Consider the following 27,308-nt stretch of genomic DNA (forward strand, 5'->3'; position numbering starts at 1 on the left):
AAATTATACCAAAAAAAAAGCTGGGCAGTGGTGGTGCATGCCTTTAATCCCAGCACTTGGGAGGCAGAGGCAGGTGGATTTCTGAGTTTGAGGCCAGCCTAGTCTACAGAGTGAGTTCCAGGACAGCCAGGGCTATAACAGAGAAACCCTGACCCGAACCCCCCACCCCCAAAAAAAAAAAAATAAAAAACTTAAAATGTCCCACAGCCTTACAATTTCAAACACCTTAAAAACTGTCTCTTTAGAAATATGCAATCTCTTTTGAAATTCAAAGTCTCTGTAAAACTCTAAACTCCCTCTCTCTTTTTTAAGTTTGAAGTCTCTAAACTGTGGGCGCCTATAAAATCAAAACTGAATCAAAGACTTTCTTACTTCAAAAGCAAAGAACCAGGGCTCAGTCTCCATCAGAAGAAAATCAAACCATGCTCCGAGAGTGTGAAGAATTCAGTGTCTGATATGTGAAATTCACTGGGTCATTTCTTGGCTCCACCCTCTGCAGCACACACAGCTTATCTTCTAGGCTCAGGCCAGCTCCACTCCACATCTGCTGCTGTCCTTAGTGGTCATCCCATGGTACTGACATCTCCAAAATGTTGGCTCTCTTGCTGCTGCAACTGCACTGCACTTTTACCAACAGCCTCTCCTGGGCTCTCTTCAGGGACTTCAATCCTGCCTGCCGCACAGTGGCAAGCCTCAGCTGCTCTCCGAGACCACTTCATACTTTCAACACCAGCACCACCTGGGTGACTCTCACACTACCAGGTTCCACTGCAGGTGTGAGATACAACCTTGGCAGCCTCCGGAACAGCGTTTGTGTGCCGACCATGAGGAAACACTCGACAGATTTCACTGCTGATTTCGCAGCTCCAGCTGACCAGAGTCAATTTCCCCAGGAAAACAAAGGTTTCACTTTCGTGGTTCTGGTATCTCATTTACCACAGCTGATTCTTCAGGTCAAGGTAACCAGAGATTCTCAAATCGAAACAGCATGTGGTCCTGACAGTCATTAAAGGACTCTCAAATTTCTGAAACTTCACAAGCCAGGTCCCCACTGTCTGCACTACTCTCAACATTCATCTCCCAAACTCTCACAGAACAGCTCACCAAGAAGGCTTTGAACACTCAATGGCTTTTCTAACTCAAAGTTCCAAAGTCCTTCCACAATTCTCCTAAGAATACGTGGTCAGATCAGTCACAGCGATACTCTACTATCCTGGTACTAATTTCTGTCCCTGTTAGGGTTACGATTGCTGTGATAAAGCACAATAAGCAAAGCAACTTGGGGAGGAAAGGGTTCATTGGCTTATCCCTCTACATCACTGTTCATCATTGAAGGAAGACAAGGCTGGAACTCAAGCAGGGCAGGAATCTGGAGGCAGGAGCTGAATCTGAGGCCACAGAGGGTGTTGCTTACTGACTTGCTGCTCATAACCCAGGAGCACCCCACCGGCCCAGGGATAGAATCATCCACAGTGGACTGGGCCCTCAATTGATCACTAATTAGAGAAAATCTTCTACAGGATTGCAGCCCAGTCTTAGAGGCATTCTCTCAACTGAGGCTCCCCATTCTCTGATGACTTGACATGAAAGTAGCTGGCACATTATTCAAGCATCATATCAAAAGAGAAAGTATCTGCCTTCAAATGACATCCCAAATATTAAAAAAAAAAAAAAAAGCCCTAAAGACTCCATCAGAAAGTTCATACATATACTTGGGTCATATCCGCTCCCACTGCTTCCCTCCTGTTCCAAGACCCCCTAACACATCACATCCTAACAAAAAAAAAAATTTTTTTGAGACAGTGTCTTTCTATGTAGTCCAGGATGGCCTTGAACTTAGACGTCCTAAGTGCTAGGATTAAAAATATGCCTAGCCTCTGTCTTTTTTTTCCTTCTTTCCTTTTAATGTATATACTTGGTTATCAGTCAGTATGTGTTGGAAACCCTGAAATTCTGATCTGGGTCCTGGGGACCAAACTCACGTCCTTTGGAAGAAAAGCAAGCTCCCTTAACCACTGATCCATCTTTCCAGATGACCCTTTTTTTTTTTCTTTTAATTAATAACCCACTGAGTCCAACTAGTGCTTTCCATGTACACACAGGTGTGGTCATCCACTAGGGCATGGACAACCCAACTCCAACCAACAGCCCCTAAGAAAGGTAATTCTCGTCCCCTCATCGGGAGCCATCAACTGTACTTCAGCTACAAGCAGGGTTCAGGGATCACTCCATCCTTGCAGGATTTTTGACTGGCTTGATCTAATAAAGGTGTTAGCAGGCAACCACGGCTGCTCTAAGTTCATGTGCAACAACCTTGTCATGCCAAATCCAGTATTTCCCAGCTGTTCTCTTCAACTTCCAGCTCTTATGTCCTTCCCATCCACCTCCACCATGTTGTTCCCTGAGCCTTGGGAATGATTGTTGATATAGATGACCCATCTATGGCTTAGCACATTCATTAACTTTGGTCCTAAACTGGGGTATATTTAATTCTTTGAGATAAGCACAGGAAAGTGTAAAATGAAAGCCCTTTCCAGGACTATCTCATTTATCTCCTACTTCTGAGAATTTAGAAAATAATCCATGTCTACACTGACAATACATACTGCCACATTAATAAAACTGAGTATGTTGATCAAACATGAGGAAACGGCAGAGCATACCACTACAAGGGCAGGAACTTTTGTATTTAATGTTCATTGACATTTATAAAGCATCTAGAACCACAACTGGCTTACATCTGCTTGATAAAATACTGACTGAATAAATTACTCTGTGGAGAAGTAATTTTGGCAGGCCAAAAGAACTTGTAACATTAATAGTTGCCTTCAAGAGCTTCATTATTTTATATATTACTTTCCCAAATCATTCATCTATAAAAGCATCTCAAAAGAAAAAAGGAAATGTCTTTTACATTATAAAATGGCTTATGTTGTCACAACAGTGCCAAAAATTAAACCTTGACAAAAAAAAAAAATCTATAAAACAATGTTTCAGTACAATTTCATAAGTAGTTTATTACATAAAATTGTATATATAGGATCCAAAGGACTGTCTTAGAAAATTAAAAAGCACATGTAATTAGATTTTAACAATAAGAACTTAAAATTATAGTACAGCCCTTAAAATCAAAGACTAGTTAAAAATGAATGTAGTTCTATCAAGAACTAGAAATTAACTCTCCGTGCATAGTGTCACTTAAAAGTTCCATGAAAATATAAAATATTTCGATGAATGTGACTCTATCTGGGACAAACATCACTGGCTTCAAAACTTGACACTAAAGGAATTTCCAATCCACACACACTCAGAGGCTTCACCCGGTAAGCGCTATTATAATTCCATCCAAAGAGCTTGAATACTCAGGTGTATAGATAGGGTGTGATCCACTGTTGTGACAATGGTATAAAACATCTCTAATGCATAGTTAGGACACATTCTGACACCAGGATCTTTTACACAGAGCTTCATCTACATCACAAAGCTGTTCTCCAGCCAAGGACAGGCTTCTCACTGCTGATCCCCTGATACTCTACGGCCTCCAGCTTGAGCAGTATTGTAGGAGTCACAAAGCTTACATTTCATGCCTAAGATATGGAACTGGACTGTGGATCGTCCATTACAGTCATTGCAGAGAATCTGAAAAATTAAGAGTAAGAATTTTAAGCCTTGTAACGACAAGTGACACTGCCTGATTAGCAATCATTTGAAAGTCATATAAAAGATGTGAAAATACATGTATATCTAAGCATTTCTGAAGTAAAAATGTCTTTTCTCCAATGAGTATTTTAAAGGTTATTAAGATGGCTTGAATTTATAAAACGAAATATGAATGAGTACAGAACACTCAATTTAAAATACTTCCTAAAAGTATACATAATACAAGCAAGAAAATTAACATGACTATATTCAGATCTTATCACTAAGCAAACACTTAATATTTTAAAAGCAAAATAATATATATGATGACTTCATTATTTTCATTGGCACTCAGAATTTACCCTTAACTAATAAAACTGAAATTTCTACAAATTAGAATATTTTTGCTTTATTTTTAGGCTTACTATCCCTCAAGAATGAATTCAAGAAGAAAACTTTCTAAATGAAAGTTCTAAAGCGAGAGACTGTTGCATATCCTTAAGACAACAAGGACTCAATCTTTTCTGGTGCTAAGATCCCCAGAATGCAAGTGTTGTTCTGCAAATAGATCAATATATAACTACAGAGCAGTCTTAGCATAATTTGAAAAAGGACTTACAAATGTTCTAAACAGAAAGACATTAGGGATTGTCTAAGAAGTGACCTCTATCAGGTACAGTGTTGTTGAGGTTCCTGTTTGGTTTTGTGTGTGTGTATGTGTGTGTGCATGTATGTATATATGTGTGTGTGTGTGTGTGTGTGTTTCATGTGTGCTTGTGTGTATGTCTGTGGTCTAGGTGGTTTGTGTTTGTGTGCATGGGTGGGTACACATGCAGACCTGAGGTCAGTGTTGGATGCCTTTCCTTCGTTGTTCTCTACCTTCATTTATTGAGACAGAGTCACTAAACACAAAGGTTCAACCAGGACGGCTGACTAGCCAGTGACTTTCAGGAACCTGTCTACCTCCTCCTCCTCCTAAAGGACAAGGTTATAGGCATGCATGACCATGCCTAGCTTTTTCCATGCATTCTGGACATCCAAACTCAGGTCATTGTGCTTGGATGTCAGACACATTACCAAATGAGCCACAGTCGCATTCCTTGGCATAGGGTATCTTTATAAATGACAAAATATCCTAATATTGTAGTGCTGTTTGTACACTCCATAAATATACTAAGTCAATGAATTGTACACTTTTAAGGAATGAACTCCAATGTATGTGAGGTGTACCTTCATAAAGCTATTACTTCAAAGAAGGCATCTACATGAACACAGTAAACTTCAGCCTCCAGTAAGCATCACAATTATCAGACAGTATCTAAGGAAATTTTCCATTAGTACCAATAAGGAAATAGTCCTTAGTACCAATTCAACTTTAATTTTGGAAGTTTCCAGAGTAAATAAACCAGAAAGGTTTTTGGTTTTGTTTTATGGTTCTTGGATCAAATCTAGGACCTTGCACTCACTACCTCCTACTGAGGTACATATATACATCATTAAAATATTATTTGGCTTTGTTTCATCCTTGTGTTCTGAAGTATTTATAGATGTTTAGAACATGTATATGTTCAAATATTATTAAGACATTCGAAAGCTATTATTTTCCAACTCTGATTTAAGCTCAATACTATGCTGAAAATAAGCCACATGGCAACCCTGTCATTTTTCTATAGGTCAAAGGATAAGCTAACTGAGACCAAATGACGTCTACAACAAAATACAAAGGGCAAAAACATTAAGACCCAAAGGTAGTTTTCAAAAACAGCAAACACAGTCTCCTGAAAGAAATTTTTTAAAATTTAAGTGAGGCACAAGTAAACTAAAACATCAATGATCCACTTCTGACTCTAGCAAGCTGCCAAAAATTCATAATCAAGTATTTGCCTGCCACCTAGTGTTGAAAGAAACTACACAAAGGTATTCTTAGGGCTCTTCCTCCCCTGGTCTTAATTATTTAAGTCATTTCTCCCTGTTTTAATTAATTACAATGGTACTATGTCAAAGCAGTAATTTTTAGAATTTAAGCAAAGAGGCAAAAGTAAGAAAGGATATCACCAAGAAACCTAAAAAGTTCTAAATATAGATTCTACTTACATCAACAGTCACATTCTGGTATTCCGATGGCATAGGAGTCTGTGCTACCTCATTATCTAATTGCCTCCAGTACCGAGTCATGTCTAAGGCAGAATGCATACATAACGGGCATCTGTAACCTCTGCAAGAGACAGTAAGTGGGATCTACATCAACTCAGGCATACAGAAGACATAGCTCCCTGGCACATAAACCTCCAGGGTATTAGTCTACAATTCAAGTTAAATTCTCAGGAACCTGAAAAATCTATGCCAAAAAAGACAAATATTAAATTCAGTACCTCACAATTCTTTTAGGTCCTAAGTCTTTATCCTTAACTCTCTAAAATAGAGAACTAGCCAATATCCTCTGTAGAATTATGTCTTTCCCTAAAATACCAATTACACTATTCATTAGCTAAGCAATTTTAATTTCTTAGGACACTGATGTAAAGAAATGGTTTTCCTAAAAAACTATCCCAGTCATAGTACTACTTCCTTCATAAAATTTTTCAAAAGTTGCTACCAGTCTAGGTATTAAATTTTCTGTTCATTCATCAGTAGAACCAAAACACACTTCTACTTTTTCCTATTTCTCATCTTATTGTAGTTCCAGTTTAAAAAAAAAAATTACTGGTTTTCTTTACAGTTCATTGCTGGATCAATATACTGAATTAATAAAATTTGGACCCTATTCCTTGGTGCTTTTCTCAGTATATACAGCTGGAAAACAAGAGGTTTTGCCTGCCTCGAGCTGTGGGAAGAAGTAGCCATGGTAAGGACATGAGAGCAAAGGTGCAGTCCTGTTCCCCAAGATCCCACGCTCAGCTAAATAGCAGTCACCTACTCTCCTCACTGCCATATATGTATCTACCACACCCAAATAGTGTACCTGGCCATCATGTTTGCCCACCCCACCACCCTCTCACAAAACACAAATATCTTAAAACTGTAAGCTTTTAAATCCATCAAAAACTCACTCTTTCAACATTTCTTCATAACACGTTCTGGAAAACAAAACAAAACAAAACAGAACATCATTTTAGTAAAAGGAAAGCTCCATTATCTGCATACATCTCTGAGCAGGAAGAAAGACATCTTACCTATGTAGGAGATGCCCACATGGCAAGACATGAGCAACAACACGGGAGGTGTGAATGTCCTAAAAGGAAAGAAAGTTATCAGTGCCTGCATGCTACACTAGTAGCATCCAAGCACTTCAAATTCAAAGCAGACTTCCAAAGTGAGAACGAAAACTATCCCACACTCACCTCCAAGCATATCGGACAATTCTGCCGGGAAACATTTTCAATGCACTGTTTAAAGGAAAGTCTTACATTAACAAAAGCATCCAAAAACACCAACTATAACAGCATTAATAAAATACATAAATACAACAAAATAAACTAACTAAAAGAGCCAGTGAGATGTCTCAGTGGGTAAAGACTTGCCACCAGGCCTGAGGACCTGAGTTCAATCCCTGAAGCCACATGCTGGAAGGAGAGACCCCATTCCGGTAAGCTGTCCTCTGACCTCCACAGGCGAACTACTAATTTAGAATCCCAGCAGTTGGAAGTTTTTATCATAGCAAGAAGACATGTCTAGCTATATACAAGGAGATAAGGGAAAACACTAAGCCACAGGTGATTCCCTTGTTTTCAGTAGAAGCCAGGATCCCTTACTAACATTTAACCAGTGAATAATAGCTGAACAATTTTTTAAAAAATAGTAAGAAGAAGAGAACATATATAGCTTTCTAAAAATAACAGAGTTTAATACAGAGAAATCCTTTAAAAAATGAACTGAAAAATCTGGATTATAATCTCAGCCCTGCTATTTATGAATCTTTAAGATTTTAGAAAAGCCAGCACTTCTTCAGTCTAATTTTCTCCATTTATCAAATAAAACTAACATGTATTTCATTTTTGTTCTCAAGTATGTTCCATATATATACAAATCCACCTACCTTAGCATCTATGTAATTACAATGTTTCTGACAGTCAATAGCATTGCTGAGTGAATGAAATGCGATGAGCTGGCTGTGTGTATACACACACATCTGCATGTGTGAACACAATGTATTCTATTTAGGCTCTGGACAGCAGAACAGAGCCAGAAAAATATAACCCATGAGGCTACTGACTCCAGACTGTCATCATTAGCCTGTCTTTTTCATTTTTATCTTGAGAAGAGGTGTCTCTATGTCACTCAGGTGAGCCATGAACTAACTTACAGCACGTCTGCCTCAGGCTGCCAGTGCTAAGACTGCAAGCATGTGCCACAACCTCTGCCCATTTGCTTTGCCAACACCCCCAAGTTTGTAAAGTCAGACTCGGTCTTAACAAACTCACATTCTGCTCATCAAATTCCTTTAAGCTAAATACAGGGAAATTATCTTTCACTCTGATTCTCAGTTATTGATTCCTAGTGTTCATCCTGACTTTCCTCACTACCATACAATTTTAGGTCAAATCCTACCTAATATTGTATTTCTACAAGAATCTTTTACCTTTATCTTCTACAGAACACAGTGATTATTAAATTTTTTCAAATATTCTTTCTGTGTGTGTATATTCTTTCTCTCCATCTCATCTTCAGACAGAAGGCTATTAGTCTCTGTGCTGGAATGTCCTGTATTTTTATATTCTGCTCTGCTGATCCTCCATTCTTTGAATTCTTACAGTAGACAGAATCAGTACTGTAAATATACATTGTTTTTAAGTAGGTTGAAGGTCTGGAATTACAATAAAATTCCTATATCCACATTTATAAGTCTTAATCATGAAAGGAAATACAAAGAATACTAATTATTCTTAGAACACTATGTAAATAGTTTATATCACTTAACATTTTTCCTTTTAAAGTTAATCTTAGAAGCATTATCAATAATAAGAATCAATTAACTGAGAAGCTGTACTGGCTGGTTTATGTCAACTTGACACAAGTTAGAGTCATCAAAGAGGAAGGAAAATCAGTTGAGGAAATGCTTCCAAGAGATCCAGATGTAAGGCATTTTCTCAATTAGTGATTAATGGAAGAGGGCCCAGCCCATGGTGGGTGGTCCCATGCCTGGGTTTGTGGTCCTGGATTCTATAAGAAAGAAGAATTCACAAACTGGAGGAAAAAAAAGACAGTAAGCAGCACCCCCTCCATGACTTCTGCATCAACTCTAAGATTCTGTTCTATTTGAGTTCCTGTCCTGACTTCCTTGAATAACAAAAACAGCAATATGGAAATGTATAATATGGAAATGTAAGCCAAATAAACCTCTCTTTCCCCAAGGTGCTTTTTTTTTTTTTTTTTTTTTTTTTTTTTTTTTTTTTTTTTTTTTTTTAAAGATTTATTTATTTATTATATATGAGTACACTGTAGCTGTCTTCAGACACACCAGAAGAGGGCATCAGATCTCATTACAGATGGTTGTGAGCCACCATGTGGTTGCTGGGATTTGAACTCAGGACCTCTGGAAGTGCAGCCAGTGCTCCCAACCACTGAGCCATCTCTCCAGCCCCCCAAGGTGCTTTTTAATCATGGTATTTCTACACAGCTATAGAAACCCTAACTAAGAAGCTGCCAGCAACATACTAATAACTGCTGTAGACACTCTTACATTACAGAGAGCAAACTATAGATCCAAGATTCTTAGGCATATATTTTATATTACCTACTGAATTCTGCTTTTTGGGAAAGCAAAAAATATAGCTGAAGTTGGTAATATATGAAAAATAGCATGTTTCCAAAACATATTAATATTTAAGCTGGTTTTCAAAAACATTATTTTTCTTAAATTATGCAAATTGAATAATGTACCTTATGTTTTCCTCGAAGATTCATGGCTAGGCATAAGTTACATTTCAAGCAGTGGAAAAAATCTTCCTTTGGACCAATCCTAACAAAATATAACATGAAGGCCAAAAGATTATTTTCTTTTATTACATGATAATTTGTTCACTATATAATGCCCAAACTTAGGCCTACTGTAAAAACATTCAAACCACACTAAGAATATGGAAAGACTATTGTCACTCCAGTGTCAAAGGTAAACACAAAAGCAGAGTGACAGATACTCTTTAAGGCTTCTTTTCTTCTGTAAAGAGGGAAACAGATGCACACAATGGGCACAAAATTTGAGCTTTACTTGTTACACAATTCTAATATGCTGTTCTGCAACTTATTTACACTTTCTAATATATCCCAAGAATTATTATGTCTGCCCACAGGAAACCTCTTCCTTCTTCTTAATAGTACAGGGTGTGGATGTATCATGTTCAACAATATTCCTTATTGATATAATTTAGATTATTTTTTCAAGATTCCTACAAGTGACCCTAATGAGTTAGAGGGGACTAGATCATCAACTATAATCCTGGCAACCTGAGCCTCCAAAAGACTGCTAGCTTACACTCCCACAGACAGTGCACGATCCATGTTCCTCACGACCTGAACATACTTCAGCACATGGATAATAGAAAAATACAGCACTTTCTTTTCTCAAATTACAAAGGACTATTCTTTTTTTTTTTTTTTTTTGGTTTTTCGAGAAGGGTTTCTCTGTATAGCCCTGGCTGTCCTGGAACTCACTCTGTAGACTAGGCTGGCCTTGAACTCAGAAATCCAGCTCCCTCTGCCTCCCAAGTGCTGGGATTAAAGGCATGCACCACCACTGCCCAGCAGGACTATTCTTTAATACTAAAAAATTGTTTATATTTTTTGTGAATCTTCTGTTGATATGCTCTGCTCATTTTTCTACCTGGTTATTTGCCTTTTATCAATTTAAAAGAAATCTTTATATAGTCTAGATATTCATCTTTTTCATTTATGTATGTTAGGATTAATTCTCTGGTCTGTGGTCTACAAAGTAAGCTCCAGGACAACCAAGGTTATAAGCAGAGAAACTTTGTCTCAAATAACTTAAAAGAAAAAATGTTCAATATTTCTTAACTTTTCACAATTTTGTTCTCATATGATAAAGACTATGATCAAACTTAAAAGCACAACACACATTGTTAAAGATTTATAAGCAAAATTAGCAAGCTAAAAGTCCTGAGAAAGAATGAAGATTAAACTCAGCATTTACAAACTCTTTAGCCAATACATCTACTGTCCCCTATTCCAATTCCTTTTTAATAAATTGTGTTCTAAATCAGGAAGTGGTGGTGTATACCTTTAATCACATTACTAGGGAAACAGAGGCAGGCGAATCTCTGCGTTCAAGGCCAGCCTGATCTACAAAGCTAGTTCCAGGACAGCCAAGGCTATATAAAGAAAGCCTGTTTCAAAAAACAAACAAGCATACATATTTTGTTTTAAAGAATAAAATTTTATATTATTCTATGACATTATTCTTTATTAGAGATCTTCCAAAGAACAAAAGGTCCTTGTTGAAAGTCAGCTTCCAACACCACAATTATCTGAGGAGTAGTAAATGTGGAAGCGTCTGAGATAACTGGGGCCAGTGCTGATAGCAGCAGGCAATTTAGAGCATTGGTGGTGCTGGTGAGAGCAAGACTTAATTATCTAGGGCCAGTACTCTCTGTGACCAGCAAGAAACTCTGAACTCTTCTAACTTTTGGGGGGGCCAGCAAGAAAGAAAAGGAAAGAGAGAAAATCACACACACACACACTGGATGAAACAAAGCAGGCTCCAACAAGCAAGCTCCAACAACTTCATACATACATATACATACATACACACATATGTAAGTACAGACAGACAGACATTAGGTGGATAGAGCAAAGCTCTAGTGAGCAAGTTCTAACAACTTCATTTTTCTCTTAGCTTTTTTATACCCCCCACAGACAAAGTTCTTTATATAAGAGGAAAAATTACCTCATTCAAAAACAGATAAAATGTGCTCTCAAAGCAAAATCATCCCTATTAAATAAGAAAAAGAAAGAGAGAGAGAGAGAGAGAGAGAGAGAGAGAGAGAAGAGAGAGAACAGGGAGGGAAGGAAGGAGGGAGGCAGGGAGGGAGGGAGGGAGGGAGGGAGGGAGGGAGGGAGGGAGGGACCCATAAAAAGTGTCACCAATGTGACCGCCCAAACGTGACCTCAACAATGAAGACACCAATGAATATGCCGAACTGCACAAGAGCCCATCAGGCCTCAACCCTACACAAAGAATTACAGGCACCGAGTAAAGTGGGGAGCAGGAGAGGTGCCCCCCCCCAGGAGAAGAAACATCCAATGGTTTGTCCAGTGCCAAACGGTCATCCCTGAACACATGTATACGAGTAACATAATATGGGTCAACAAGTTATATTTAGTAATATATATGTACATATAAATACATACATGCATGCAATAACAATTGATGAAACAAACCATGAATATGAAGGAGAGCAGGGGGTAAGTATATGAGAGGGTTTGGAGGATAAAACAGAAGAAAAAATGTTGTAATTAAGTTACAATCTCAAAAATAAACAAAAACAGAAAGAATCACTCACTGAACTCTAATGATGAGTTTATAGGCAAATTTATAATCTAATTTATAAATCAGATTATAACTTTCACATGACTGCATCTTAGATGAATGACCTCCCTTAAAACAAAAGAAAACAAAACCGGGCAGTGGTGGTGGCACACAACTTTAAAGCCAGCACTCAGGAAGCAGAGAGAGGTGGCTCTGAGTGCAGGGTCAGCATGGACTATACAGTGAGCAGTGAGATCCTATTTCAAAACAAAACTGGTTTGAATGAAAACGTCCCCCACAAGCTCCAGTATTTGCATTCTTGGTGTCCTGTTGGTGGTGATGTTTGGGGAAGTTTAAGAGATATGGCCTTGCTGGAGGAAGTATGTCACTGACGATGACCTCTGAGACTCAGGTGATTGCTAGTTCTCATTCTCAGCCTCCTGCTTACTGTTCAAGACATGAGCTCTCAAGTTTAATGATCCAGCCACCATGCCTGTCACCTGCTGCCAAACTGTCCCCACCATCACAGACCCTAGCCCTTGGGAACCACAGCTCAAATAAACTCTCTTCTAAGTTGCCTTGGTCATAGTGTTTTATCACAGCAAGAGAAAACTAACTAAAACGCCTGTTGCCCAAGTGTACTGGAAATAATTCAAAGAGGACATTTTATATACAGTACCTACAAATCCCACAGTTGTCACAATGATACTGCTTCTTATCTTTGTCAAACAGGTGGCAAATATTGCAGTAATATTCTCCAAACAATGTGCTACAGTCTTCACAAGTTTGCTGGGCCTGGAAAGGACACAGTAATTAAAAGCTCAAGTAACTTTACCAAAACTATTTAAATATCCACAATTTATATTAATGTTTAGCCTATTTTTATGTTTTTAAACATCTAACTCAACAATGTTGCTTTCTCAGAGTCTTATTTCCAACTTTTGATTAAATTTTTTCAATCCATCTTAATAAACCTTTAAAAAGAAATGGAGCAGACGCCACAAAGACTTACATGCTGGAGTTTTTCACAGTTGATGCACTGCACCTCCTTCACTTGGAAACGGTCTAGCTGATGATCTTCATTGGTGTCATGACACAGCCGGCAAGTATAAAGCTTGTCACAACAAGGTGCCTAACATCCAGGGGAACAAAGGGAATATAAGAAGAGAAGACAAGTTTATTACAAAGAAAGTAAGGCCTACCTCCTTCTCCAAATCACATTCACAGATTACAACTAGTGGGTATGTGGCTAGCATTCATTTCTTGGCACGTTTGATGCTAATAATCTTCCCCTTCAGTATCTATTTGAATGACTCTAAATACAACTTTTAAACTCAAAACTTTTGAAAGATAAAAATCTCTAGACAAAACAAAAAACAACAAAAAAATAACACCCAAACCTCATTCTCAGCCTAAATAGAAGATAGGTAACACCTTCTTAGACATTGCCAGAAAAGGGAAAAAGAATTCATTTATATATCTTGACATTTAAACACAAAATTTTCACTAATCATGATGCACTACCTAATATTGCATAGGATGCAGTAAATATAAAAAACGAGACAGTCATTGTTTGTTTTTTAGATACAGTCTCTCTATATAGCCCTGGCTGTCCTGGAACTATGTAAAACAGGCTGGCCTCAAGATCATTTTATCCCTGCCTCCCAAGTGCTAGGACTAAAACCATGCATCACCACACCCAGCCTCACTGATTTTGAGAAAGTTAATAACTGCCAGTTGTCCACTGAAATCTGTTCCTTATTTCCTGAACACATTACCGAATTATTCTACAGTTGGATCTCACACATGAACATATGCCTTAAAATATGTCAAAATAATATAACAGGAAAAAAAACTTAACTCTAAAATAACCAAATCAAACAGAGGCTCTTCACCCATCTGATCACTTTAGAACTGTTAATGGAAAGAAATGTATTCTTTATTATTTAAACATCATTATTGTTAGATCATTTCATTGTAAGTATTTAATTTTTACCCTGCTGTATCAAGAAATCCCCAGGCTTGGGATGTAGCTTAATGGAAGATATTTGCCTAGCACCTACAAGTTTCATTACCTAATCTCAGCATTCAAGATAGAAAAGTCAGGGGAAAAAATCATGTATATACCTTAATATCTCTACTGGATGGTTTTGTGTGTCAACTTGACACAAGCTGGAGTTATCAGAGAGAAAGGAGCCTCCCTTGAAGAGATGCCTCCATGAGATCTAGCTATAAGGCCTTTTCAAAATCAGTGATCAAAGGGGGAGGGTCTAGCCCATTGTGGGTGGTGTCATCCCTGGGCTGGTGGTCTTGGGTTCAATAAGAAAGCAAGCTGAGCAAGTCAGGGGAAGCAAGCCAGTAAACACCATTCCTCTATGTCATCTGCATCAGCTCCTGCCTCCAGGTTCCTGCTCTGTGTGAGTTCCTGTCCTGACTTCCTTTGGTGATGAACAACAATGTGGAAGTGTAAGCCGAATAAACCCTTTCCTCCCCAACTTGCTTCTTGGTCATGATGTTTTGTGCAGGAATACAAACCCTGACTAAGACAACATCTAAACACAAAATGATTTAACTTCACTAATATTTACAAATCCTGATGCATATACCTAATATTGCATAGGCAACAAATATAAATGGGGGGGAGAGGGGGAAACCAAACTTAAGACACTCTCAAAGAAACAAAAAAAAGTTGGACTGGCTGATTTTTGTGTATCAAATTGACACAAGCTAGAGTCATCAGAGAGGAAGGCACCTCAGTTGAGGAAATGCCTACATGAGATCCACTTTCGAAATTAATGATCAATGAGGGAGGGCCATATGAGTATTGTGGATGGGACCATCCCTGGGCTGTGGTCCTGGATTCTATGAGACAACATAGGGAAGCAAGCCAATAAGCAGCGGCTCTCCATGGCTTCTGCTTTAGCTTCGGCCTCCAGGTTCCAGTCCTGCTGGAGTTTCTGTCCTGACTTCCCCCAGTGATGTACTATGGTATGGAAGTATAAGCCAAATAAAGTTGCTTTTTGGTCATGGTGATTAGTCTCAGCAACAGAAACCCTAAGACAGTCAAAAAAAAAAAATTCTTAGGCCAGTGGAGTAGCCTAATACTATTACTTTGCAAATCTGCACTTTACTGTTGGTTTCCTATGCTATAACTGAACCATAACATAGTTCATCCCTCATGCTAAAACATGTTATTGGCTTCTTTTTTCTCCAACATTACTCTTACCTAAATATGAATACATCCACAATAATCCTTTCAATACATAAATTTTCTCACTTTAAATGGCCTTGTATTCTAACCCTCCTCTGACACAGTCTCATACTTAGACAACAACAGTTCACAAACTCAGGACCTTGTTATACTCTAAAGCTCTTAAGGATATCAAAGAACTTTTGATTATATGAATTACAGCTACAACATCTCATACTAAAGCCACTAATGTTTTGAAAGCACTGTCAACTGTTTCTCTTTCATAAGTTTGACTCCTTTCCCCTTTTAAGACAATGTCTGCCACATACTCAAGCTTGAATGACCAATTTTTTTTCAAGTCAAAGGTTCCATGAACAAAGCAATTAACTAACTTCACAAGCCAACTAATTGGCTAAAAACTTTCCTCAAGAAAACCAAAGTGCTTGCTTAAAGTTTTCTACTTGTCAAATAAGCTATTGAAATGTTTATGAGTATGAGCTAAGATTTAATAAATATTAATAACTTTAGTGCAGGGAGGGAGGGAGGAGATAAAAGACTTAGCAAGCCATGGAGTGCAAACCAGTTGTAAGCAGCATTCCTCCACAGCTTCAGCTTCAGTTCCTACCTCAGTTATCTGCCCTGCAGGAGATTCTGCCTTGGTTTCCCCTAATAACAAACTGTTACAGGAAAGTCAAACAATAAACCCTTTGCTCCCCAGGTAATTTTTAGTTATGGCGTTTATTACTGCACTAGAGAAAGAAGCACATTCTTATGCTCTGCCGTGCCAGCTAAGATCAGCCTTACTTGTACGCTGGATCTTACCACTTTGACTACTCAATGGTTCTCTCTTTTCCTGCTGCATTACAAAATGACCTGTTAGATCATTTCCCAGCGTACAGAAACATACTGTAACACAGCTTTCTGCAAAACAGCCACATTTTTGTTCTCCTTGGCAAAAAAAATCCAAAAATCCTCTATGCTACTTCCAGTATCCACCCTAAGGAAACTTCATCCTGGATCCTTTCACTGACACTTGTCAAGATCAACAGTGACCCTCCCCTTGCCAAATCAAAAGCCAGTTGTTCCTCCTTATCTTACTTGAACAGCTACACTTGATCTAGCAGATGACTTGCTCCTTCAAACACCTCAGCTGGCCTCTCCTATTTAAGGAAGAGGGGAAAGAAAAACAATGCTTGACACTCAGGGAAAAATATTTTAAGTGCTGTGAAACACAAATCTGGTTGTGCAATTTCTTTGCAGGGGTGGGTGGGGAAGGGCAGGTGTTAAATTCAGTTTCATACTTCACTTTGAAACTGTAAAAATATTTCAGTAGAAATGTAATCAAAAGAATAATATTTAACTTCTTATACAACATTAGATAATTGACCAGTCTGAAAAATTCATCCAATGCAATGAATGCTCACCAAGCCATGGCCTACAGAAAAGGGTTTAAGTTGTCTTACAGATCTAAGCCTATCACTTAATCCTAACTTATAAGGTCAGTGACCAGCAGGGCCCAATTGTGAAGGTGGAAGAGGTGGAGGAGGTAGAGGAGGAAGAAGAGGAGGAAGAGGAGGAGGGGGAGGAAGAGGGGGAGGAGGAAGAAGAAGAGGAGGAAGAGGAGGAGGAGGAAGAGGGGGAGGAGGAAGAAGAGGAGGAAGAGGAGGAGGAGGAAGAGGAGGAGGAGGAGGAGGAGGAGGAGGAGGAGGAGGAGGAGGAGGAGGAGGAGGAGGAGAAGTTGATGACCAGTGAGTGGTAGTGAATATTTACTACTAGTCATTGCTGGGGACACACCTCCTAAACACCACATGTGCACTCTAGTATGCAATCATCACACTGTTTATAAAACTCTCAGTTGGCAGAGAAGATTGAACCTAGAGACTCTCTGGTGAGGCCAGTACTCTAGCAATGACCCATATGTATCTCCTGGCCCACCTCATTTTTTTTCTTATTGGCAATAACACCTGCAGGTTGATATTCCTTCTGCCTCTGCTTCACAAATAGCCGGAAGTATGCATCTTCTGAAACTACAGGTCTTTACCATTAAGACCAGCTTCTAAAATTGTATATTTTATATACAAGCCCTTTAAAAAATAGCTTGCTCAAAATTACAGAGCAAGTTAAGGACAGATCTAAAGTATGAGGGGAAAGCTATAGGATTCTAACAGTCCAAGTCTCAGTGGAAGGAGACTTCTGAAGACTAAAGCCAAGGCCTTCAGCATTTTAAATTCAATTCTATGGCCGAGTTATAACCTCAGCTCAAATCTCAGGCTTTCTCAACAAAATATTAACATTACTTCTTTTTTTTAAAAAAATCAGGAAAGTCTTAACTGTGTGACAGTCATTTTTAAAAACTCTAGATGACTAGAACGTCTCAAGCAGGAAAAATGATAGCATATTATGCACTAGGCACTTCTCCAATATCCAACTTAATGGCAATTATACAACTCTCATTTCACACATATATTTTCTCCTGGACAGGTCTGGGCTTATTCCTAGACAGCAAAATGAAGCTGACAAGCTATACTATAAACTTACTATACGTACAGAGATTATATTCTGATTTTCCCCTTGCTTATGCTTTCATTGCTGCATCATACACACTTGACAGACCCGCTTAGGACAGGCCTTTCACTTCCTCATTCTACCGTCAACCGCAAGAGACGAATAACCCCACTAGGGAAGTGACTTTATGCAAGGGCCAGGTCTTTACAAACAAGAACTTTGCTTGCAACGAATAAAAGCTGAGATCGAGTACAGAGCTCTTGCTCGCCTTGCCAAAACGTTCCCTGCAAGGGGAACCCAATTCCAGATGGAAGGTATCCTGACAAGCAGATCAGTCTAAAACTTATGCCCAAGACTAACCGCCTAGCCCAACCTGCCCCAGCCCGACCATACGGCAGCTCGTCAGGAAGTGCCCTTTAAATGGTCACCTTGAGGAGACAGGCTCTGTCATAGTGCTCGCAGCCCCGCGGCCCTTGCGCCAGGTTGCGGACGCCATCTTCCTCCGCCGTCGCCGCCATCTCCTCCGCCACCTCCCCTTCACAATCCACAGAACCTTCCCCCAGCATGGAAGCCACGCCTTAAAGAAGCAGAGCCGGTTTGATAATCCCTCCTCCTCGGAGCACCTGCCACCAGTCAATATGGCGGCTGATCACGTGATCTAGAGCAGCCAGATTTCCGGTTCCTGGTCGAAGGGGCGAAAGCCAAGTGAGACACTTAGTCCGTGGTCAACGTTAGTCGCTGTCGTCGCTGGTGACGGTAATAACTCTTAGGTTGGCTCTTCTTTCCCCCGGCATCGCTACCAGCCTGGATTGCGGGGCGAAGGGGACCGCCACAACGCCGGGCGGGCACTGCTGCAGGCCGCCCTGGGCCGCCGGCGCCTGTGAGGAGCGGCCCCTCCCTCGGCCTTGTCCGCGGCCGCCCAAAAGGGGGCGGAGCTCGGCGGCTGCGCACGCAGCTCCTTGATCCGACGGTACCGTTCGCCTGTCCCAGCTCTTCCTTTAAAAGAGGTTCCTGTCACCACCCAGGACACGAGAACGAAAAGTGAAAAAAAGCAGGCACGCCACGCCACGCCACGTCCCAGTGGAACTCACAGATGGATAGGGGGAGAACACCTCTGCATTAAATCACATCACAACTTGGAGCGACACTGGAAGGACAATCGTGTATGGTTTCCCCGGGGAAGGGGACAGGGACACTCGGGCTGAAAGTTGAATGGCAAACAGTACGCCAACAGGAGTTAGTGTGCAAAGACCTCTGGGAGAGAAAATCTAGCCCGTAAGAATATGAGAGGAATAAAGAAGCCTACAAAGTTGGAATCTCAGACCTCAACTTAATGTCCACTCTTACAAAATAACAAGACTTAGAACATTTTATCAGCAAAATTTCAGGTGTTGGGGATAGAGGGGCGAGGGGAGGCGATTGTCCGGGAGGAGATGCCTTTTGCTTAGCCCTAAAGTTACTAATTCATTTTAATTCTCTTACAGTTTTGTTATGAGTTGCTAAAATCATGGTGAAATGTTGCTCAGCCATTGGATGTGCTTCACGCTGCTTGCCAAATTCCAAGTTAAAAGGACTGACATTTCATGTGTAAGACTCTGCTGTACTCAAGCCAAATACTTTTAACTTTTTACTAAAAATGATTCTACCTGAATCTGCAGTTATAAGTTTTGTTCCCAAGTACTTTAAAAATAACCTTGTTAAATTTGACAATGGTTCCTTTATAATGTCCAAGTTTTAAGTGTCAGGGAATGAAAGACCAGATAACACCACCACCAAAAATAAAATACACCCGTGCACAAATTGTCAGACTCATCTTTGCTAATGTTTACATTCTAACTGTATTAACTTCAGTATTGTTTCTATATAGTTTACAATCTGAGGGCTCTTTGTTCAAATATCCATACCTTCTATTTAGAAATAGATGAGGCAAAGTTCTTCACTGTAAACTGCAAGTTCAGACCAAGGATTATTTAGCTGCATTGCAGATAAGGTTTGAGGATTCTAATTTAGTGTTTGGCCATTCCTGTGACACCCATAGGAAGGGTCTAATAGGATTTAATAAACATACCTAGGATTTTGCAGCTTTTGTGAAGCACTGTTATTACTAGGGAAAGATCTAGTTACATTAGGCATGGAAATAAAAAGTATGTATGTGCTACTGTATCCCAAAACAATATTGAACTAGCTTGGAAATTTTGAGAAACCTGATTATTGCCTCCCATGTCTGTCAAAATAGTTGTAGTCCCTAGACTCTGCTGCTCTTCTCTGCACGCATTCATAAAGCATGTCTAGGCCTGTTGTATGTGAGTTGCTATACAAGTAATTTTCAGGTTTGACAGAAAGGCAAAAGCTCAGGAGGCCCTCCTAGTCATTGAGGACAAGTTCTGGATATCACTTCAGAAAGAGAAAGGCCAGCGGTATTCTTCAACTTCTTAAAGAAAAACCTTTCATTACAAATCTTGCTACAACATTCTAAGTGTCCACTGAAACATTCATACGATATAGTAAAATTTAAATAAAGGCTATGTGTATGAAGAATGATTGGCAGAAAAATCTGGATATTAAACCTGACCTATGAGGCCAACAGAATGTCTTAGCAGGTAACGGCAGTTGTCACAAAGCCTAATGACCTAAACTCAATAACCAGGAACCACTTGATGGAAAGAGTAAATTTCTATAAACTGCCCTCTAATCTATACTACTTATGCTATAGAATACTTTTGTGCATGTCCACACACGCACGCATGCACATACACCCATACACAGATACATAAATGTAATTTTTTGGATTTGTTATATAAGCAATATTTCTGAAATATTTCAGTTTGACTATATCAATAGTATTCGGTTTTAAAATATATTGTTGCTGTTTTTTTTTTTTTAGATTCCCCACAGATGAAAATATCAAAAGAAAGTGGGTATTAGCCATGAAAAGACTAGATGTGAATACTGCAGGCATTTGGGAGCCTAAAAAAGGAGATGTGCTATGTTCAAGGCACTTCAAGAAGACAGACTTTGACAGAAGCACTCCAAACACTAAGCTGAAACCAGGAGCCATCCCTTCTGTCTTTGAATCCCCTTATCACTTGCAGGTTTGTTATGAGCTGTAGGAATTCATTCCCGGTGACAATCCTGAAGCCCCTTCAGCACCCATGCGCTCGCGTGTGCTGCTTTCTTCATTTGAAGTGCATTCTGTGAGTTTTTATAGCCTGTAGCTTCAGCTTTCATGATGCATAACAGGAGAATTTAACCAGTAGCCTCTCATAAATGCACATTACCAGGGTTCAGGTAAGTTGACGGATGGAGAAAAATTGTTCTAACTCAGAACTGTTGTCTTAAAAACAGAGAAGATTGAACTGAAGTTTCAGAGAGCTCAGTGGCAGTGCACGACTTTAATCCCAGCACTCCAGAGGCAGAAACAGGAAGATCTCTGAGTTCAAGGCCAGCCTGCTCTACAGAGCAAGATCCAGCATAGCCAGGGGTACACAGAGAAACCCTGGCTCAAAAGAAGTAAAGTCAAGAGCAAAGTGCAAACAGGACCAAAATACGGTTCCAAGTAAAGCCACAAAAAAAAAGAAAGAAAAGAAAAGAAAAATGGATAAGAATGGGAAAAGAATGAAAGAGATGAGGTTAGAAAAGGAAAACAGAAGGGTTGAGTAGCAGACCTAGCTGACTTTTGCTCTTTGCTAGTGATGATGCTGGGAATTGGCCACTTTGCCCTTGACATTGCCCATGGTGTAGTATATCTGAGAGTGCATTTTCTTCAGTAACTGTGGAACATGATTTCATGTAAGTTGCTTACTCAGGTCCTCTCCTGTCATCTTTTTAGAGGAGCCCTAGGGATGTTCTGTTAAAGTAAACAGAATGAAAGCTACTGACTTCTGCAGCAGTTCTCATGAAAAGGAATGTGGTACTTCACAGAGTTAGGAAGGAACTGAACTGTAAGAAGAGATGCAGTATCTGAATGGTTCTTATTAACTGTTCCTAACAGGAGAAAAGAGAAAAACTTCATTGTAGAAAAAACTTCATTCTCAAAACCCTTCCTGTCACTAACCATGGCCACCAGCTTGTTGGAGCCTCATGCATTGAAGAATTCCAACCCCAGTTCATTTTTGTAAGTAAAAGTATCTACTGAGCAAGTGCTGAGTTCATTATTTTAAGGTAAATATGCCCTCTCCACTAGGATTAAATGCGTAAGAATCACAATGAAAAACAAGATGTGGGCTTGTTAGTGAAGGGTTCTTTAGTATATGTTTCTAAGTAAGCGGGCTTCCCATGACCACTGTCATTTGGACGTATGGAAGAGCAATACAGAAGTAGGTAATCATTTGGTTATATACTTAGTTTGAGGATTGTTTTTGCAAGGATTACTCTACCCATAAAATAATTCTTCCCTTTAAGTATTATATTTTCTACATGTGTCTTAGTCGGGGTTTGTATTCCTGCATAAGACATCATGACTAAGAAGCAAGTTGGGGAGAAAAGGGTTTATTCAGGTTACACTTCCACATTGCTGTTCATCACCAAAGGAAGTCAGGACTGGAACTCAAGCACTTCAGGAAGCAGGAGCTGATGCAGAGGCCATGGAGGGATGTTACTTACTGGCTTGCTTAACCCTGGCTTGCTCAGCTTGCTTTCTTATAGAACCCAAGACTACCAGCCCAGGGATGGCACTACCCACAATGGGTGTTCCCACCCTTGATCACTGATTTTGAAAAGGCCTTATAGCTGGATCTCATGGAGGCATTTCCTCAAGGGAGGCTCCTTTCTCTGTGATAACTCTAGCTTGTGTCAAGTTGACACACAAAACTAACCAGTACAACATGGAAATATGTAATTAAAAAATAGCTGTATCTTTAGGTTTTCTTGAAAAATAGTCACATATAATACAGAGTATTCAAGCTTCTATTTACTTATTCATAAACCGCTTGTTCATATAATGCCAGGCATTGAAAGGAAACTGTTTTACTGCAGCTTTATAATAATTGTTAAAATCAGGTACTGTTAGTCTACTGACTTTGTTAGTTTTTCAAGGTGTTTTGGCTATTATAGATTCCTTGCATTTCTATATGAATTTAAAATCACTTTGTAAAATTCTACCAAAAGCCATGCTGAGTTTTCACCAGTTTGCTGTTGCCTCTCTAGTCACTCTTGGGGACTACTGAGACTTCAAGGATGATAAGAAGCCTTTGAACTTGAACTTGAGTGTTTGCATGTCTTTCAGTTCTTAGCCTTGCTTCATAGCATTCAGCACTCAGATTGCTTTGTCTGGTTTGTGCCTCAGTATTTTACCTGTGTTCTGGCTGTTACAAATGCTGTTACTTCATCTGCATCTAAAAGATGGAAATGCCATTCATTTTCTGTTGAGCTTATGTCTGACAAACATGCTGAACTCAAATATTAATTATAGTGGCTTTAATTTTTAAGGCCATCAGATTTTCTGCATAGCACATCATGTTCTCTGTGCTTAAGGATGGTTTTAATTCTGCCTTTCTACTGTAAATGTCTTCCATGCCTTTCCTTGCTTTACTGAACTGCATTGAGCCTCCAGAGCAGGATTAATAGAAGTATTGAGAGCCGATAGCCAGGCCTTATTCCATCTACCAGTGCCATTTTTCTCTTATAGGTTAATATGTCGATGACTTCTTGAGTGCTTAGCTAACCTTTTATTCCAGGAATGACTCTTGCTTCGTAACACATCCTCCTTTTTATGTATTTTTGCGAATTTTTATTTAATCTTTCCTTTGATGTTCAAGGGTTATAGTTAGCCTATAGGGCTCCCCAACCCCTTTAATGTTGCATTTGTCTGACATCAATATCAGAATAATACTAACCTTTTTTTAAAAGTGAGAAAATATTGCTGACTTTTCCAGTTTTCTGAGAAACGGTTTTTGTAGAATGATAAATTTCTTTTATAAATATTTGACAGACTTTAGTGAATTTTAGTGTTGTTTGTTGAAGGAAAAAATAGTAGCTTCTATCTTCCAAGGAATTTGACCATTTCGTCACAGTTACTACATTTATTAGGATAAAGCATTTAATACTATCTCCTTATTGATCCTTTTGTTGACTCTTTGCTTCTCATTTGTTTCTGGTCTTTTACATTGCCAATTAGTATGCCTGAAGGGTTAACAAGTTTCTTGATCTTGTTATAGCATGTGGCTTTTATTCATTTTCTTTTATACTTCCCTAATTTCTGCTCATGTGTTATTATAATTTTTCTACTTAGTTCTCTAAAATGTTCTTGCCTTTTTCTAGTTATGGTGAAAGCTGATGCCATTTAAGACTTGTATCTTTCTAGGCTAGGCATTCAATGGCATTAATTTCTCCCTAAGTATTACATTCCATAATAAGTTGTATTCTCTTTGTCTTTCATATTTTCAGTTTCTGTTTCATTTTGGTGTTCAACCCATGGGTTATTTACAAGTTTATTATTCAGGCTAGGGGAGATGGCCCAATGGTTATAAATGTGGTCATTCCATCTTCACAAGGCAGGCACAGGATCCCTAGAGCAATGTCAGTCGGCATGCTCTGGATTTGATGGACAGACCTTGCCTCAGTGAATAAAGAGGCTGGCAATAGAGGATGTTTATGTACATTAGCCTCAGGCCTCCACATGCACACACACACAAAATTAGAAAAACAAAACAGCCTCCTTGGTTTCCCTGATGTTTTGCATAATCTCCTTGCTCTTAAATACCACACTCTGCATGGCTTTCTCATCCTTGCTATAAGGCCTACAAGCTCTTCCAAGTCCATAGAGTGGTCATAGCACGTACTGTATCTCCCATCTGTCTGTGAAGCTATCTCTCTTATATAGTACCCATTATCCTCAAACATGTTTGGGTCTTTGGACCACACACTGGTTCATGTGGTATCAACCCAGTCTTTTTCTTCACCTTCCTAGAAGCAAAAGTCTTCTTCAATCATTTTAATATTGAATAACTTGATAAAAATAGCTTATAAGATCTTTCTATATCAGTGTTATTTTCCATTTTCAAATGAACATTAACAAAGTACATTATCAGCATACTACTTAAGCATAGCCAAAATAAATATTGATACAAACCAAATTATCTTTTTTAAATTCCAAGACTGGCGTTCTCTCCAAATCCCTTGCAATCAGCCTAGGCATGTGCTTTCGTATGCCTTTCCTGGTACCTCTAACAAAGTAAGATTCCTCAAAACGAAGTAAAAATTACTGTCTTGGAGCTGGGGATGTAGCTCAGTTCATAGAGTCCTTTCCAAACATTCTTGACATGAAAAACTGTGTCTGGGGGAAAAAATAAAATTTATTTGATAGACATAAACATTTTTATCGGTGCCATACTTAAGGAATGAAAGCTGTATGGGTCTTGCAGGTGCAGTGCTCATAGCAAACAGGAACTTCAAATGAGCAGTGTTTCCCATGAGCAGTGTTCCATGCTCCTCACACATGCCCAGCCTCAAAGAAGAGAGCCTCAGGCACCATAATACTCCTTCCACTTGGTATCTATCTCGTCCTGTGTTTGTTAACCCGCAAATGATCTCCCTAAGAATTGTAAATGAAGAAATAGCTGAAACTTAGTGTTAAGCTTCTGGCTGGCCACTTGTCTTATTCAAAGACCTGGTGTTTCTATTTCAGGAACATAGCTACAGTGTTATGGACAGTCCAAAGAAACTTAAGCATAAATTAGATCATGTGATCATCGAGCTAGAGAATACCAAGGAAAGCCTACAGAATGTTTTGGACCGAGAAAAACATTTTCAAAAATCATTGAGGAAGACAATCAGGGAATTAAAGGATGAAAGTCTGATCAGCCAGGAAACAGCCAATAGACTGGATGCTTTCTGTTGGGAATGTTGTCATGAAAGCACAGGATGAGACTGTATTTTGTGAAGTCATTTCTTAAATGTTCCATCTGCAGTTGACATGATAATGCTTCTTAGAAGATTCTCCCACACCGCCACTCAGTCCTGTCAGCAGTGACAGCTTTATGCAAGCCAAAAACTTGTTAAAGATGTGCAGAAAGGTGGTGTGGTCATTCTCTTGTGTGACTTGTGACAATTATATTTTTACAGGCCTAAACTAGTACTGGGTCACTACTGTACAGTGGTTAAATCTCACAAAAGTCAGGAAATATATCAAGTTGGCCACATTAAGTTCTGGCAATTAGAAAGAACAACCTACGTTTACTTGTATGTTTCATAGTAAATTGTGATTCTAATTTTAAATATTTTACTATAAAGCAGAATTTGTTTACAACACATGTTCATCTTGCACCCACCCCAAGGTGCTTTCGTTATTAATCATACTACAGAGTATTCTTTTTAATGAGACACTCGGTAGCACTGACCCTGAGAATAACACATGGAAAAGACTTACTGCCTTTTTAGTTAAAGGAGACCACTGACAGGGTGCCAGTTGTCTGGTATAGTGTGCCATTCCTCCTCACAGGGACTAGTCTGATGTAAACCATAAAGAATAGCTTTAGCCAGGCGGTGGTGGCGCACGCCTTTAATCCCAGCACTTGGGAGGCAGAGAGGCAGGTGAATTTCTGAGTTCGAGGCCAGCCTGGTCTACAGAGTGAGTTCCAGGACAGCCAGGGCTAAACAGAGAAACCCTGTCTTGAAAAACCAAAAAAAAAAAAAAAAAAAGAATAGCTTTATGCATCAGAGTGGAAGCATGTGAAACATAAGAAAACTTATATAAAACATAAAAAAACTGGAAAACTATTTAAAATGTACAGACCTTGCCATGGAAGTAGAAAGAGAATTGGTGACTGTCCCGTGACAGTTATTAATGACCTAGAGGAATGGACATTCAAAGAGCTGCTTTGAGACTTCTTACCAAATATACAAAAAAGAAAAGTCTTACCTATTTACTGACTGAACCAAATGTTAAAAATTACCTGAAGAGTCATAAATACTGTGCATTAGAATGAAAAGTATTGGCCAGAGTCCCACCCCATGCTGAGCACAGGTCTGGGAATGAACCTTATTCAGAGACACCTATACTAGTCATTAGAATATGTGTAGCAATTGTTTCATCGTTTTATTAAATCACTTTCATGTTTTGTAACTTTGTTTCATATTAATATCATACCGATATGGTCTATTGATGATTTTTGTGGTTAAGAGATTTAATTTTCATGTGGGAGTGTAAATCTTCCCTCTAAAAGAGACTTTCCCCACATATGGAAGGTAAGTGTTGTGCTAAGGGAGGGGAATGACAGATCTATTCATCCCCTCGTGTGTTTTGTTTTTAATTGCCTGCCTGTCATTTCTTTTCCCTGTGTAATATCTAGGTCATAGTGGGTACTCTAACAAGAAGTATGGATAGACTCTAAACCCGCAGCCGCTCTGTGAGCGTGGACATTTAAGTTGGTGACAGGCTGACTGAGGGAAAGGCTGCAGCAGAGTCAAATATCAGTAAGAACGAAGAACCCTGTTTCCTCTTTACTCTTCTAGAGGAGTAGTTAGCAATGGAAATCAGACTTAGTATAGGATCCC

The 27,308-nt window shown here is 39.2% G+C and overlaps 2 protein-coding genes across 3 annotated transcripts; one reads left to right on the top strand and one right to left on the bottom strand.

The window, feature by feature from the left end:
• Window positions 1–2,666: 2,666 nt before the first annotated feature.
• Rchy1 (ring finger and CHY zinc finger domain containing 1) lies at window positions 2,667–18,708 on the bottom strand. Its single transcript, XM_028752607.1, has 9 exons — window positions 18,245–18,708; window positions 13,134–13,253; window positions 12,801–12,916; window positions 9,520–9,598; window positions 6,981–7,025; window positions 6,813–6,871; window positions 6,690–6,716; window positions 5,734–5,854; window positions 2,667–3,639 (listed from the first exon to the last, which is right to left on the bottom strand). Exons 1-9 carry the CDS (start codon window positions 18,380–18,382, stop codon window positions 3,511–3,513), a joined length of 834 nt encoding a protein of 277 aa, XP_028608440.1. The 5' UTR covers window positions 18,383–18,708; the 3' UTR covers window positions 2,667–3,510.
• Window positions 18,709–18,748: 40 nt separating this feature from the next.
• Thap6 (THAP domain containing 6) lies at window positions 18,749–26,373 on the top strand. Of its 2 annotated transcripts, none has more exons than XM_028752608.1 (5): window positions 18,749–19,204; window positions 19,301–19,403; window positions 20,701–20,908; window positions 21,808–21,930; window positions 25,441–26,373. In XM_028752608.1, exons 2-5 carry the CDS (start codon window positions 19,324–19,326, stop codon window positions 25,678–25,680), a joined length of 651 nt encoding a protein of 216 aa, XP_028608441.1. In that variant the 5' UTR covers window positions 18,749–19,204; window positions 19,301–19,323; the 3' UTR covers window positions 25,681–26,373. The 2 variants fall into 2 exon arrangements, with proteins under 2 accessions (XP_028608441.1, XP_028608442.1); XM_028752609.1 differs by having other exon boundaries at window positions 18,749–18,979.
• Window positions 26,374–27,308: the final 935 nt, after the last annotated feature.

This window comes from Grammomys surdaster, unplaced genomic scaffold, assembly GCF_004785775.1.
Source record: "Grammomys surdaster isolate TR1022 unplaced genomic scaffold, NIH_TR_1.0 125928, whole genome shotgun sequence".
NCBI classification, from domain to species: domain Eukaryota; kingdom Metazoa; phylum Chordata; class Mammalia; order Rodentia; family Muridae; genus Grammomys; species Grammomys surdaster.

Coding starts and splice junctions, on each gene's coding strand:
- Rchy1 (XM_028752607.1), bottom strand. CDS start 18,382: ATGCTGGGGGAAGGTTCTGTGGATTGTGAAGGGGAGGTGGCGGAGGAG. Junction 12,917..13,133: donor ACTGTGAAAAACTCCAGCAT/GTAAGTCTTTGT, acceptor TGTCCTTTCCAG/GCCCAGCAAACTTGTGAAGA. Junction 3,640..5,733: donor ACCAGAATGTGACTGTTGAT/GTAAGTAGAATC, acceptor TTAATTTTTCAG/ATTCTCTGCAATGACTGTAA.
- Thap6 (XM_028752608.1), top strand. CDS start 19,324: ATGGTGAAATGTTGCTCAGCCATTGGATGTGCTTCACGCTGCTTGCCA. Junction 19,404..20,700: donor AAAGGACTGACATTTCATGT/GTAAGACTCTGC, acceptor TTTTTTTTTTAG/ATTCCCCACAGATGAAAATA. Junction 21,931..25,440: donor TCCAACCCCAGTTCATTTTT/GTAAGTAAAAGT, acceptor TTTCTATTTCAG/GAACATAGCTACAGTGTTAT.